The sequence below is a fragment of the Nipponia nippon genome, unplaced genomic scaffold (assembly GCF_047370975.1).
Source record: "Nipponia nippon isolate SJK-2023a ecotype South Korea unplaced genomic scaffold, ASM4737097v1 scaffold_3, whole genome shotgun sequence".
Taxonomy (NCBI): domain Eukaryota; kingdom Metazoa; phylum Chordata; class Aves; order Pelecaniformes; family Threskiornithidae; genus Nipponia; species Nipponia nippon.
The window spans coordinates 61,487,231-61,503,213 of record NW_028262347.1 but is presented as its reverse complement, the minus strand read 5'-3'; the positions used below and the strand labels follow the sequence as shown (position 1 = coordinate 61,503,213).

Genomic DNA, 15,983 nt, shown 5'->3' with positions numbered 1-15,983 from the left:
AGCCTTTTCTGAAGCATTTCTAGCTCCTTCATGTCCTAACTAAGACGCAGGCAGTATTTAAGATCCTTCCATGGTCTCTCTTCTGAGTAACAACAACTTAAATTTTATTGCTGCTTACATATGGTGAGGTTTTTTCCCCTTATGTACATTATCTTATATTTTTTAACTTTGAATTTGACCACCTATTTTCTTAATCTCACTTTCACATTATTACATTTACCCATTTGTGTAGAAACTGTATTCTTTATTACAGATGGAAATCAGAGTGACTGGTCCATCGTTTCCTGGCTGTTCCTCTGAGCCTGTTTAAAACTGGTATCGCTTTTGCTGTCTTCCAGTCTCCTGCACGAACACAATCGGAAGGAGCAGAAACCTGTGGAACTTTTGCTTGAAAGTCCCCTGGTCCTGAGAAGAGATTCTTATTCATTCATCAGTTTATCTAAAATCTCTTCTACTTACAGTTCAGCTCAAGAGAATTGTTCTGACTCATTCTACACAAAGAAGGGCTGTATGATAGTAACATCTTAAGCTCCTCCATCCTGAATACCAATACAGATTTCCTACTATGGTGTTCTCTTTGATAATCGCCTTTTTTATTTCAAACACCTATATCACCCTATATACCTCCCACCTTGAATGCATTTGAGAAAATGGTTATTATTCAATTGTATGCCTTTAAAAGCTGATTCTCTATTTCTTTTCTGGACTGTCTTACTTGCATTTTACATCTAATTTGCCAGACTTTATCTTTTTTATTTTACTCACTTGGACACAACTTCTACTTTCTGAAGGATTCCCTTATGTCTCTAATAGCCTCCTTTACTCATCTGTTTAAGTACTTCAGCTTAGCACTTTCTTGATTAAGGATTTAAAAAAAAAAAAACCAAAACACAACCCAAAATATGCCTTTACTTTGAATCTACAACATTGTGTCTTCAGATAATCATCATGCTGCCTGTAAGATATCACAAGAATGTTACATCTGCATCTACTGTGATCATTACTGCAGTGTAGTTCTTTCACAGGAACATCTTGAATCTAGCCGTGCATTGCTTAGGAAGACAGTAAGATAAGGTTTTATTCTTGTGGATTCTCTTCTCTCTTCTCCCTTCCCTTCTGTGAAATCTTAGGCTCTGCATCAAGCCCCGTTGTGACAGTGATCTAGTGTTTGTGGGGGATGAGCTAGGAGGGCAATGTCCTGCCTATGAAAAGTACAGATTGTCGACTTGCTTGTGTGAGTAAATTATATGAATGTACAGATCACATCACTGATCTTCCCAGAATAACAGCTGCACTTGCATTGGAAATCATAATGAATCTTAGGTATGAAGTGTAGTTCATGAACCAAATACTCAGCTGCTTCAGAAAAGTTCCTTGAGGGCAGTTGCAAGTCAGCAGAACTGTGCTAGCATTTACATGAGTAACGGGTACATCCTAACGTGACATACACGTCGTGTTGATGAACAAAACTCACCAGTTGATTGCAGAAGCTCCTCGGTGGCGTGGGAGGATGGATGGATGGTAAATAATTGAGCCATGTTTTGGGCAGTCAATAACATCCATGGGGATGAACTGTGTACAGAACGGAAGGACATTTAGCTCTGCTCCAACCGATTTGTAGGCTGCAACTACTTCCTGGATAGGCTTGCCTTTAGCTCTCCATCTGGGGAACTTAAAAACAGGAGTGCCGTCCTTCTCCGCTGCCAGTGCTGAGGGGCAAGAATAATTTTCTTTTTTAATTCACATTTTGTGTGAAAAATTCAAACTTGAAATCAGAGAGATATTGCATGACAACTCAAGCAGATCACCAAGTATATGATTACAGAGTGCCTTTTGTACTCTGCTGTATGTTGTTCAGAAACCTTTGCACTTGGATATATTTTATTAATTCTGTCTTCGATTCTCATTCCTACAGCTTATGTCATTCTCAACTTTAAGTTCACTCTTACGACTTGGCTAGTAAGTACCAGTGAAAGCAGAAAAGAATGATGAATGCTGTTGACTATTTCACAGTGACACTTCATTTCCTGTCCCGCCATTACATTTGCCTGCAGGTTTGTTTTAGCAGAACTTGATTTTCAGCATCAGGGATTTGTATGTGAATATGACTACGTACAACTAAGATTCACTCAAGTCAGCAGCATTTTGCCGTGTGGTGCAAATAATTACAGATGCTAGAGGCTTCAGTAATTTCTCCAAAATTCTGTTTACTGATGCCTTCTGGATATGCTTCCATTTACCTGTGAGACACACAGCTACACCCAAAACGAGGCTCAAAGGTGAGAAAAAACAACTGCACTAATTGCAGAGAAAATTTGTAGGTGTTTAATAAATTCTGTTGCACAACTGCTTAATAACTCATCACAGAGAGCAGGATAGTAAAGTCAAGCTCTACATCTGTTGAGCTTTATGTGTAATAGAAAGAAAAGGGAAAACAAGAAGAGGTATGGAAAATTCACCTAATTTAATTTATATTTCTAAACACATTTTTGTACTTTCCTTTCTCTTTTTCACTTCTGAAATTGGATCTTGAGTTTGACCTGAAGTATATTTAGCTTATTAATCTAAGTCTTAAGTAAATACTTACTTAAATATCATTCTGTGGATGTTAGTGTGTATTGCAATTGCTTTTAGAAATAAAAACCGTACCTGTCTGAGGATATAGAAAAATTATCAAATTTCACTTGAGACTTAAGCTGTTTGAGTCATCTAGCAGTAAAAAGCAATAAAGTATCTAGTATTTTTTTTTCCTTAGAAGAGCAATAAACTAATTCTATGGTTTAGTAAAAATAAATATATGATTGCAATCAGTGGAATATTTGCTTAGTTGCATCTGCCAGTTTAAAAACTGTACAACAATAGTTTATATAATGTAAACAAGTATTATGGTATGCTTCCAGAGCTGGATAGTCAAATCGCCTTTTTCCAAACTAGTAGTTGCTTCCTTTAATTCTTCCAAAGTGTGACTAAATCGTTTAATGAGGTAGAGTTACAGAATGTAATAAACTTGAGAACTATATGCTAATTTGGGAGTGCCATAGCCCAGGTAAGCAAAACTTATGTTTGATTCTTCCCTCATAATAGTTTTATGAAAACATGTCTAGACCTGACCAAAAAAAAAAAAAAAAAAAGACTTAAGACAACTCCTGGAATGTATTTTTAATTTCTGATTATCCATAAAGGTATATTCCATTCTGGCACTTCTATTTGCTAATTAACTCATTATTTTTGTGCCACTGAAAAAAAAAAAAGTTACAATTCCAAAGTAGCTTCTTTGTCACACTGCATTCTGCTGTATGAGTACAATTCTGAACACCTGTCAGGCAACAACTCTTTCTTGAGGAAGTCTAGAAAATCCTTATGCACCTTGGCAATGGGAAAAGGGAGATCAAAGCCTCCTCTACCCTTTTCAATGGGTTTTCCAATGTCCAGGTGGAAGAGAAATAGGCTCTGCAGGTACACTGCTGCATGTAAGCTTGTCAGAAAGGGCAGAAAGCCAGGGATAAACTGTCTTGGCTTCATGCCTTGAGTGTCCCAGACAACACAGTGAAACAGGTGACAGACATTTGTGCTTGAGTACAGGCTCAGCAGCTATTTGCTTTAAGATACAGATCTAGTTCAGGATGATATTACCTCTAGGATGTACATTCAAACAAGGTACCCAGATTAATTTCTTTTTAAAATATCATCATGTATGGCCCTGTACGGTTAGAAACAACTTTTAAATACTAATTAACAAGGTTAAACCAGTTCTAGGACTTGTGTTTGTTAAAGCATAGTTCTTGTGCTGAATCCAGTGTAATAAAGGTAATATATGCAAGTCATTCCCATATAGATATCACCTTCTCACGAAAAGGTAAGTTTGTTATGTATGCCTGTAATTTTAACATTCGGATTAAGGTTACACTTACCCAAAGGATCAGCTTGTCCGTTCTTGTCAGGCACTGTGAATACTCCCACGACTTTATGGCCCTCTTTTCTCAGCCTGTTATAAACTTCTTGTCCAAAAATACTTTGACCTATAAGGGCTAGCTTTAGCTTATGTTGATAAGCCTGGTAAAAAGAATTAAAACAAGCCATGTTCTAGGATGCAAAGAAAATACACTGTTGTTTACATTTCTCTCTTGCTTGTTCTTGATTAATGTTCATTTTGATTTAAAATGGAATAGTCTTTTTACCCCAATCACCTTTGAAAGAATAATAATCAATTTTTTGAGATTAATGACAGGCAATGTATAATTCAGAGAGAACACACTTAACATAAAAGTATCATCTGATACTGTCACTGATGTTTATACTGCTTTCCCATATTTTCATTAGACAGACCCATTGCTTGTTACAAGGGGCATAACAGGCTGCATGATCCTGTTCATAGTCAGAACTAATATGATAAGAAATGAAAATAAAGTTTTTGAAACAGATACATAAACCACTTTTTCTAGGCATAACTTACGTGCCTGGAACATGCCCTGTAAACCCCTATAATTAAATGGTGGCATATTATTTTGGTTAATATGTGTAGGCTAAAGAAGACAAGCTTGCATTGTTCCTGCCAAGTTAAAGGTAATGATCATCCACTTGATCCTCCTACAAGGAAATACTGCAAGGTTCGTTTGTTTGACTTCCACTGCCTTCTGCATTTGCATCCCAGTACACTGGACACGTGCTTTTAAGCTTCTTCAGACTGTGTACATGCTAATAACCACCCCAACTTCTTATTTTTAGGATAATCACAACACCACTATGATATCAGGATATCATGTACTACTATGTTATTCAAGTGCTTGCACCCCAAGAAAACTACTAATTCCTTCGGAGTCCCTTTAGATTTAGGCGACAGTTGTGCTCCTCTCCCACCGTACCTCCAGCCCCTCACCTCTAACACCTCTATCCCAGAGCTGCTATTCCTGCAGCTGTAAGAACTGGATTAGGATATTGAGTTAGGGAGGCACTGACCTGACAAAATGCAACTTATTCTTAACTGGATCTATTCACTAATCTAGTTCATTGCACTGCCGCAAGTCCTAACGCAGGTCCAGCGGGGGAGCAGGAATGAGCATGCAGGCACTGGCAGAAGGGTGGAACTGTCCCTATAAGCAATGCCTTTGCATTCTGCATCAGCTTCTGGAAACTGAAAACTGGAAACCTTCGAAAAACAAATGGACTAGCAGACCTGGTTATGAAGGAAAGATCCAGACAGAATAAACAGAAAACTTACCTGCCCCACAGCTGAATCTAGTAGAAACTATTCCTACACTCAAACCATTAAAGATCCCTCCTCTTAGGAGGCCTGAATAAAAGGTAGAAAATAAACCCACATACTCCCCACCTTTATTCTTAACTTAATCTTTCCCAACTAGACTTTGACTTCCATTTTTTTGAATGACCCATGAGATGCCATAAGCTCAGAATGATTAAGAGGAATCAAAGCACTGTTTGAACAGCTTAACGACCGACATTTGTTCAGTATGCTGGCACTTGTATGTTTTGCTCCTCCCTCCTCTTTTCCCTTTCTTACGGTGGCTGGGACATGAGCATACCTTGACTAAGTAGGTTATTGATTGGATACCAAATGGCCTGGACTGCCCATCAGATCATATGACAAATTCTATGACAAAGAGAAATGTCCTGAAAAAATTACTCAGAACCACAATCCATTTCATTGCAATTCATTTCACAGCTGAAATATTATGGATGTATTTCGCTGTTTTCAAATTACCTTTTAGTGGTGCAGCTAGCCTTAGAAAAGGGAGTTATGAAATGGTACGTTCCATTACTGGAATATTGAAGCCTGCTTTTTATTTTTTATATAAAACAATAGGAAATAACTGTTTGTCCAGAGACAATATTTTCCCTTGGAATGAAACTGCATGTAAAACTGTCCCTGTATCACAGCATTAGTCAGCACTAGTGCAACTGCAGTAGTTACAAGGAGTAAGATGCAAAGGTGGACATAACTCAGGCTCTTGCAAAATCAGATTGTTATAGTTGGCTGGTAAAAAACAGCTGTGAGACTGGTGATGATAATATTCCTAACCAATGCTGCACTGTTGGCAGTAATGCCTAAAATATGTCCACGATTTAGTTCTTAATAAAGACAAGACCTTGGTCTGAATTACAATGAGCACAACTTATCCTCACACTCTTTGTCTAGCAAGGCCCCAAGGACGCAGGTAAATCTCATTACCAATGCTTTATGATTGATACCTTTGCTTTTACAGCAGAAATGTTGCTGCATTATAAAAAGTAATAATTGGATTTTCCTAATCACTTACTTATTTTAACTATAGCAGGCAAGTTGGAAGAAAGATTAACCTGCTGTATCACTGAACATGTTTGGCATGGTATGAAATACTCTGATTTCTGTACAGTGCTAATTTACAGTGGTAGCGCAACTAGTACATTGAAGAAACATTGAAGATAGCCCAGATGAGAGTTACTTATTCTACTTTCGTCCTTTTGTTAACATGTCTCAGTCAGAACACGAGACTGGAAGGGATCTCCTTAGCTAACAAACCTAGTTCTCTGTCATCACAAGCAATCATGCCATATGATTGCTTTTGTAAATATATCTGACCTCCATTTTAAAGTACTTTTACTCACTGCTGTACTCTGTTGCTTTTCTGATACTTGGCCAACCTTCTTGTAGTTTTCAGTCCAAATTTATCACCACTTTAAGAGCTACTTTTTCTCCCCTTATGCACCAAGTGTTAATAACATATGCATCTGCTATTCCTAAACTTAACTTTTAGTTCATGTTTCTCTGTCAATAAATCTGATTCTCATATTACATGGAACTGCATACCAGTTTCAGTTCCAAATCATGAGTTGCTGTAAATCAACACAGTTTCAGTAAAGCTACATGTGCTTAATCTGTGCTAATTGTGGAACTCGGTCAACAAATGGTGAGAAGTAAACAGAGAACACAGCCTCCAAAGCAACAAAAAAATAAAACTGGCAAAACTGAGAAGATTGCGGACTGGCTAAGTCCCATTTCTTCGTTGTAGTGCACAAAAAGATTAGCTTGGCAGCAAATTAGCTCTGCTGTCTCACACTTATAGAAAGTTACTCAAATGGAGACTGATTTCAATTGCAAGATGGATCTGGTAACCGTGCTATGACCAGTGATTCTTGAGTTACTTCTCCAATGAATGGTGCGTGTGTATTGCGTGATTTCTATTAACATCTGGCTTAGACATGGCAATTTGCTTGTAGCGTGTTAACACATACACTGCCACCAATAGAAAGCAGAAGCCAAATCCACAAGTCAGCCATCCACAGGATTTCTACTGAGTAAAAAAAAAAAGAAAAGAAATCCCGTAAGTGGAAGGGCTTGCATGATCAGATCACAGAGTCAATCCTTCATTTTTTGTCTTATTTGAAAAATGGCAGTTGAGCAACTGCACCCTGTCTCTTATTTTGGAAAGTCCCCTCAAGCATTTTTATGTAAGATGAGTTAGACCTGTGAAAGTGGGAAATCCTTTCAGAAGAATTTAACGTTGACATAACACCCAATTAAAACGGAAAGTTCTATAAGATTACTCAGAAATGAAAAACAGTTTGGTGTTTTCTTTCTTATAGAAATGGCACATTCCGGCCAGCATACCATCACTGGTGTTCATCAAGAAGCTGTAGAAAGGAAGCTCATTAAAGCACAGTAAAACAACTTTGTTGTTGAATAATGTGCTAGATGGATACTGGATCATTATCACCAATACATACAAAGATAAAACTTTTCATTGTTTCTGTCAGTGATGTTAAGAGGCTATATTAGATTTCTTTTGCAGTTGCCTGGCCTCCTACAGACATAAAACATTCATTAACAGATGCACAAGAAGGTTAGTGGTCATGTAGTACCAGAGTGGATTTTTTGCTGTACTTTTGTAAGATTACCCAGTTTCTAGTTATGGCAAACAACGCAACTCAGGTGGCTTAGAGAGATCTGGACTTTCTTTTATTACTTTAGTAATCACAGCATAATGTAGTTATTACGACAGTGCTACCAAAAGATAAGAATTTGAAAGTTGGTGATCACTCTATGGTAATTCTGTTGTTTTCCTTGTTTGAACTTTTAATTTCTTCTTTAACCTTCTATTTTGCTTATACTACAACACAGATTAATATTAATTCTGTTTCCCTGACTCAAGTGCTCCCAATTTGGATGAAGAAAATAAGATAAAGGTAAGGAGCATAAAACCTGAGAACTACTTGTACAAGCAGTCTTATCTTGAATGTTCAACTTGTCTGAAAGTCCACTTTTTTTCACTGCTTCAATATGAAAGCGCAATTTAAGTTTAACTTCCCTATTTAAAAACTCTGGCCATATCATCTGTTGATACAGTACTGGAATTTATTTTACAATGGCTCATTAAAAGATATACAGTATTTTAATGTTTGCTTCCATTCTGGTTCTTTTTTCCCTCCAAAACACCTCACCAAAAATTAAACTAATAAATCTAATCAAGCGCTGCATAAAGAAGCAGCCTGACAAATGTTGGTAACTATCTTGTCAAGTTCTAGTTCCTAAAAATGGAAGACAAGTCCAAGAGCTACATTTTCTTCTCTCAGAAGAGTCTAATGTTACAAAACCTATCCATAGGAGAATATTTATTTCATAGATAAAAATAATTTTCTGTTACTGCCTCATTTGTATGCGTGTCTAACATTCAATTGGTTTTAAGTTTCTTACCAAATTTCTTGAGGGTTAACATTTAGTAACTGCTACTCCGGTTATGAAGCTTACTATCAAAACGATTACAATATTTTATTTACTCTGTATAAGAATTTAGTGAAGCTCGTAAATATTTTAATATGTTACATCTTTTCTGAAATGAATGTAGAATTATGCCTCCTTTGAAAAGCAGTACTGCAACTTTATTTCTATTGAGGATCCCCCTACATGTGCTAAATTCCAGTGCCTCCAAATAGAGCCGTAGAGCCTCCCCTCCCATCTACACATCTACGGGCAATGCGTTCTCATCAGTCATTCATTCTCATTTTTCGGCACTGCTGATTGCATTTCCAAAAATCTCTGTATTCTAACCCCTTCCATGTAGATACCTTAATAGGACTGCTGTCCTCACGCTAAACCAAGCAGTCAAACCTGAAACAAAGAACAGTCTTTAGGAAAGAAAAAAATCTTCTCCCAGCCTCATTCAGCTTGCCAGACCTGCACATCTGGACAATTTGGATTGGGCAAGGCTTTCGGGGAGCGGTTACTTGCAGGAGTTCTGCAGTCTATATATTTAACAGGACATAAAGAATAGCTTGGAACAAATGTGCAGAGCTGTAAAAAACTAAACCACGGGGCGCAGAGGAATTTAGGCCATCAACTTCAACCCCGAGCAGCCCGCCATCCCAGGGCTAGGAACTGGCGATGAGAAGGTCGCGAACTAAACGCTCCTCCTAGGCCACAGCGCGGGGCTTCTCTCCGGCACTGGGAACGGGCACGGTCCTTCCTAACCGAGAAGGCAACCTTCAGCTTCTCCCAGGGCAACCCCAGCGTGAGGGAGGCAGGGAACAGCCGCGCTCACATTGTTCGCGACCCACGACTCCCGGGGATTATCACAGCATCGCTGCCGCCCGTTCCCTGCAGCTTCCAGGCACATCCCTGCAAGATGCAGCGCCCTGATGATGGCTGCGATCCCGCTCGCAGCCCAGCCGGGCAAGATGCTGCTTCTGCACCCAAACCCAGCCCTCTCCCGAACCCTCCCGACCTTCCCGTGCCTGTACCGGCTTCACTAGCACCCCGCAGAGACAACACGCGTCCCTCCCGGTGCCCCCTCCCGCCGCTTCCCCCTCCTTGCTCGGCCCCCGGCTGCCCTCCGACCGGGGCGGCGCGCCGAGGAGCGGCCCCCGCCGCTCGCCCCCGGCACGGCACGGCACGGCACGGCACGGCACGGCACGACACGGGGGGCCCGCGTCCCCCGCTGCCCGCCCCACACTACTCACCGCGGCCGTCGTGCAGATCGTCCGCAGCAGCCGGGGGGCTGTCCGCAGCATCTTGCGGAGCGCCGCCGGGCCCCCGGCTCCCTCGCCCGCCTCGGCGAAGCCCGAGCCGGCACGGCGGCCGCGGCGGACCGCCTCGTCTGATGCAACCCGCGCCGGTGCCGCTGGCGCCCCGCCAGCGCCTGCATCCGCGGCCGCGGCGGCGCGCCCCCGCTCGGGCCCGCGGGGACCGGCGCGGCGGCCGGAGGGGGGAAGCCCCGCACCTGCCGCTCCCGCCGCCCCCGCTCCCGCCCCCTTGGCCCCGGCCCCGGGGAACGGCGGGGGCGGCAGGGGGCGTGCGGCCCCGGGGCGGGGGCGGGGACCCAGGCAGGCGCCTCTGCCCGCCCCCGCCGGCTCCCCCCCGGAGAGGCGCTGCGGCCTCCCCGCTGCTGGCCGCGGGGCCCGAGGGCAGGGACCAGCGGGGCGGGTGAGGCGCTCCCGGCCCGGGGGGACACGAGTCACGGCCACCTGGGCGGCATGTCGCCGTCCGAGGCGCGGTGCCCCCCGCACTGCCCCGCCGCGGGGGCCCGCGGAGGGCCGGGGCGGCGGCAGGGCCGGAGGCGGCGGCTCTGTCCCCGCTACCGGGGCTCCGGGCCAGACTTTCACCTGAATCTGCTGTGACGGCCCAAAGACCGTGTAGGCTATGGACATCAATTTTTAGTTCATTGCATGCCAAAAATGCCGGTAATGAGGTTAAAAAACATTAATGACTTTCTGGAAATCCATATCGCCAACAGCGCCAGGGAGTTTTAAAGCAGCTCGTTCTACTCAGTAATTAAAAATAATCTTCTAGCATTTGAGGTCGTCTAGTAATACAAATGTTTCAACTTCAATATTTTTCTAAAGTCACAACAAAATCTTCCTGTCAGAGGTATGGAGAGGATCTTGAAAATACAAATTCAAAGTGCTAAAAAAATTAGAAGGCAAAATGAAAGTGACCCCAAAAGGGGTATGATTAGCAAACCCAAAAGCAGATAGCATGGCAGTAGTACAAGCATCACTGCAAACTGGGTCAGGTTTAAACACCAGCAACACTTAATCTTAAAGAACAAGGGTGGCTAAAAGGCTGAAATACACCCCTGCCAAGAAAAGAAGGAAGGAAAAAATTTAGAAGTTGGTCATCATATGGCCAAGTTGTGAACCACATCAGAGAGGTCAGAAGCAACACAATTTAAAGCTAAATTTATGACGTGCAGAGATCTTGCTCCAGTAGAAAACACAGTAGACAAAAGTCTTGCCTAGCACTTGCAAACATCCATGTCTCACTGATTTTTTGATGCTTTCCTGCAAACAAAGTGTGATAGTAATGCCCGGGGTTTAATTCCAAGGCCCCCCACCCTCTTCTTCAGGGTACTTCAGATGCTGAGCTGGACCTGAAAGAAGAGCACTGGTGCAGAACTGCTGCTCCCTCCGTGTCCAGGGGGCACGGGAAGGAGAGGCCCTGCAGGAGGTAAGGTGTGCCAGTCCCCGGGTAAGTCACGTTGGCCCAACACAGTCCCCCCATGGAGTGAAGTCACACAAGGCCTTGCGTTATGACTCTTGTAACGTAATTCATTCCCTGACTTACTCCCGTGTAGCAAAACTATATCCTGCCCTTTATTCAAGGCTCTTGGCAGTCCCATAAGCGTAGGTGGCATCGAGTGGAATCAACAGAGATTATAATAAAAACTTTTTAATTAAAATAAACCACTGGACTTCGCTTTTGCAGTGAAAATTCAACAAAAGAAATCACTAGTTGGTGTCTATATTCCTCTCTATGGGGTGAAAAACCTAGGGGAGTACTTCACCCGCTTCAGTGAAGATTCTTCTCACGATGCCTTCCCTTGGAGTATGTGGTGATTTATTAGACTATGGAATAGTCAACCAAGGGAATTAGTGAGTTTCTTTGCTCTGAGACATTAAAAACTGAACTAGTAGAATTCATCAAAAAGTCCCATTGACAAGAGGGGACAATATGTTTATACAAGTGGTTCCTCTCTAGTATCTGTGGTACTATGGGTTTAAAAAGAACGGTGTACAGTAATTTCAGATTTTCATTAAGAAAGCTAGAAGATTTTGCTTTGTGGCTTATTTTTGAAATAGTATACATTCTGTTGTTACTGGCTACTTCTATGGGTATGTGGCCTCATATCTTCTAACTATCTCACACCAAATCTACCAAATTTCATTGTTAAGCGATTCTTTAAAATACTCCCTCTCTAAATTGTACAACAAAAACATTAAAACTCATGGTTTTGTTAGACTAAAATGCATCATTTAACTACTGCAGGCACTGTTGGTCTGAAATGCCTGTTCTTAATCTTCTTTTTGAATTCGCAGTTTCTTTAAGAAAGATTAATAATTGCACAGTTTGACAGGTCATGTTGTAGCTATACAGGGACTATACACATGCATGCACAAGACAGTCATGCAACTGACCATAACCACTATGTGCTCCAGTAAAACGTACAGACAACTAGTCCTTACTAAAGGAACTATTTCACTCTCTCAAATAGTAGGAGGAATCAGTGTACATATAGTTTTCCTACGACTTGATGGAAGTTGCACAAATTCCATACAATAGGAGTAGCAACAGCTTCTACTAGAAAGGCTGGCATCAAAATGGTCCTATACGGCAAGGTTTGGAACTGGATTCAAGCATTGCTGAAGTTCATGAAACTCCAAATCCTGGTTCATGATCCAAAATCCTCTCCAATGAGAACACCGCATACTTGGCATTTAACCATTGACATACAGGCTTATGGCAAAATACCTGGTTTTCCTAGGTAAGCAATTTGTAATGACTTCTGGCTCTATTCGTTATACACACACAGCATAGACAATACAACAAGGCACGTGTAAAGCACCAAGGTTTTAATTAGTTGGCATGCCTTCATCTTCAAAACACAACTCCAAACCTATTGAGACAATAATATCTCCATTTACTTCACAGACTACTAAAGCGTCAGGTGAAAAAGGGGAAAAATCACAAGAGAAGTTGTCCATTGTCAGCAGAATCACGGTATAAAGAAGAGCTGGGGAGCAAGATGTGGGCTTTACTTTAGATTTCATAGTAATGAGAGGGGCAGGGAGCCGAACAGGGATAAAGGTGCGCTAAATCACATGCAAGGATGGTATCTGCATACCGTCAGCTTCTTCCTTACGGTCAGAGTGATGAACTCATATGCATGGGTTTTAACAACCACTTAACAAAGTGGCTATTTAGAATTTCAAGGATCAGTGGAAACATTTACAGTCAATTCAAATTGTACGGTTTTTGTCATCCAGAAAATGATGAGGTTGACCTGTCTGAGAATGAGCAATAGGTCTTGAGTGACACAGTAAACTCCAACATCTGTGTTAAATGTTATAATGGTTACAAGGCACTCCTCCAGGCTTTATGTTGTTTGGAAAAAGTGACACAAAGTATTCCCCACTGATTTCTGTATCCCAGTCAGAAAAGTATTCTTGCTAATCTAGGGAGAAATCCTAGCTCCAGCGGTATCAGTGTAAATTCATGCGATTGGTTTGGAGCACATTCTATACATTGTCTTCTCTCTTGATTTTTTTCTTCCAGTTCTGGTCCCTGTTTCTTAAAGTCAAAGTTTAGCTTTGAAAAAAGCTGCAATTATCTATAGTAAGCTTTGCAGCATGGGCTTCCCCCTTTCTGTTCCCTAATTTTCCAGAGATGTACATCAGCAAGTGGCAAAAAACAGATAGGGGGATATGTATACAAAAACTGTTCAGGAGCTAACCATGCTTGCTCAACAGCAGGCACACAAAGCAAAACGTGTTTGTATGTGCAGAAATGTACAGAACAAATATAAGACCTAATCCAGCTGAACATTATAAATACTTCCCGATTTCTGTGAAACAGAAGTTACTTAGTGTCTTTGAAGATATCATCAAGACTTGGCAAGATCGTTAGGGAGGCTGTGTTCCACAGGACGCCGAGTACGTGCACATACTGAAGCGCTTGGGAAACTGCTCAGAATCTTCCAGAATTTGCTTTCTTTTGAAAATCATGCTCTGGGATTCAGTAATCAACTAAATGAGCTCTGCATAGGCTTTTTGTCATTGGAAATCAGCCTTGATGGGGCTTTTCATGATGAATAAAGATTTGGTCATAGTTCAGTCTCAAATTCCTCAGGAGTACTTTAGAGTTCATCCAGTTTTAAAGACTGAATAATTAAAAAAATAAAGTAAGGCTTTGTGCTGGTTATTCCCTAACTATGTTAATTGCATGACAAGTTTCAACTCAGATTTTATACAACAGAAACTTTTCATGTTTTTCCACTCGCTGAAGCAAGATTTCATGGGAAAGTTATTTCTTGTTTTCTCTCTGCAACATTTATATTTAAAACTTGCTTTTCTTACTTTTTTTTACACTGAGTCTTAACTTCATTTGAGGCCAGTTATACCCACATGATAGTAAGGCTTTCACAACCTACTGATACAGATTTTCTGCCATCTAGACAACCATTTAAAACCTTATGCTTGACATTTCATTTTTCCAGAGTAACCAAAAGGAGGCACATACTTGATAAGGAAAGGGAATTATTTTACCAATTTAACCAGTAGAAAGAATTATCATGTGCAGATGCCTTACTCATACGCATAAAAGGAAGTCCCTCAAATTCCATACAATAGAATAGAAACTACTTCTGCAAAAGTTGGCGTTATCTTTGTGGAGCAGAGTTGCAAAGAGCAAATCTCAGATAGTAAATCCTTTCTGGGAATCCTGCCATAAAAACTTTGAGCAAGAACTTTATTTTATTTAAAATATTCTGAGAGCTGAGCATTAAATGTTCCACAGACAAGGAATGTATAGCATAGTTTGTTTCCTGCAGATCCATCAAGCCAAATTCTTTCTCCTATAAGTAACTACCATTCTATCAGTCTTGGTGGAGCTTTGCCTGTATACACAAGAAGCAATTTTTGCTCTGGACACTTTTCACCATTTTTTTTAATAAAATGGCTCCTGTTTGAATGCTATGTTAAAGTTTTCAGTAAGTTTTCAAACATCATAAAAATACCTTTTAAAAATACCAGCTAACGGTATTATAGAATCATAGAATCGTTAAGGTTGGAAAGGACCTCTGAGATCATTGAGCCCACCCTGTTAACCTAACTGCCTGATTCACCTCTAAACCATATCCCTAAGCACCACATCCACACGTTGTTTGAATCCAGGGACTGTGATTGCACCACTTCCCTGGGCAGTCTGTTCCAATGCCTAACCACTCTCTCCGTGAAGAAACTTTTCCTAATATCTTATCTAAATCTCCCTGGCACAACTTGAGGCCATTTCCTCTTGTCCTATCACTTGTTACTTGGGAGAGGAGACAGACCCCCATCTCGCTACAGCCTCCTTTCAAGTAGTTGTAGAGAGCGATAAGGTCTCCCCTCAGCTGCCTGTTCTCCAAACTAAACAACCCCAGCTCCCTCAGCTGCTCCTGATAAGACTTGTGCTCCAGACCCTTCATCAGCTTCATTGCCCTTCTCTGGACACGCTCCAGCACCTCAATGTCCTCCTTGTAGTGAGGGGCCCAAAACTGAACACAGTACTCAAGGTGCGGCCTCACCAGTGCCGTGTACAGGGGCACGATCACCTCCCTGGTCCTGCTGGCCACATATTGTCCAGTGTTGAATGATATTTCCAACTGGGATAATTTCAAAGGAAAAAAGATTTTTAATACCTTGTGGAATCAAGCCCCTGTTGATTTATGAATCTATAGACACCTAGCCACTTCACTCCATAAATAAAACGGTCATAGTATCATATTAATACTTTGAACTTTAATCTTTCACCTACCCTTTCTAGTACTCAAGTGTAACAAGTCATTTTAACTGGAACATATTTATGTTCACACATCACTCAGTTCATGTGAAAGTCCAAAATGAAATTTTACTTTCATGATCATTTTGGTGTGATCAAAATAAATTATTGTTTTCTCAACTATGCCTGTGTGCAGTAATATTCAGCTTACCAAAGATCACTGTATTAAACAAAAGCT

The 15,983-nt window shown here is 41.2% G+C and overlaps 1 protein-coding gene across 4 annotated transcripts in view; it reads right to left on the bottom strand.

Moving 5' to 3' along the window:
• ALDH1L2 (aldehyde dehydrogenase 1 family member L2) overlaps nt 1–15,983 on the bottom strand; it is a 44,235-nt gene that overhangs the window by 26,359 nt on the left and 1,893 nt on the right. For 2 of the 4 annotated variants that reach the window (XM_087766430.1, XM_087766431.1), the window contains 2 exons: nt 3,912–4,053; nt 1,475–1,709 (listed from right to left, as the gene is read on the bottom strand). In XM_087766430.1, the coding sequence (XP_087622556.1) occupies nt 1,475–1,709; nt 3,912–4,053 (377 nt within the window). Of the gene's footprint in view, nt 1–1,474; nt 1,710–3,911; nt 4,054–9,951; nt 10,137–15,983 lie in introns of those variants that run through there. The other 2 variants (XM_087766432.1, XM_087766429.1) reach the window with 2 other exon arrangements.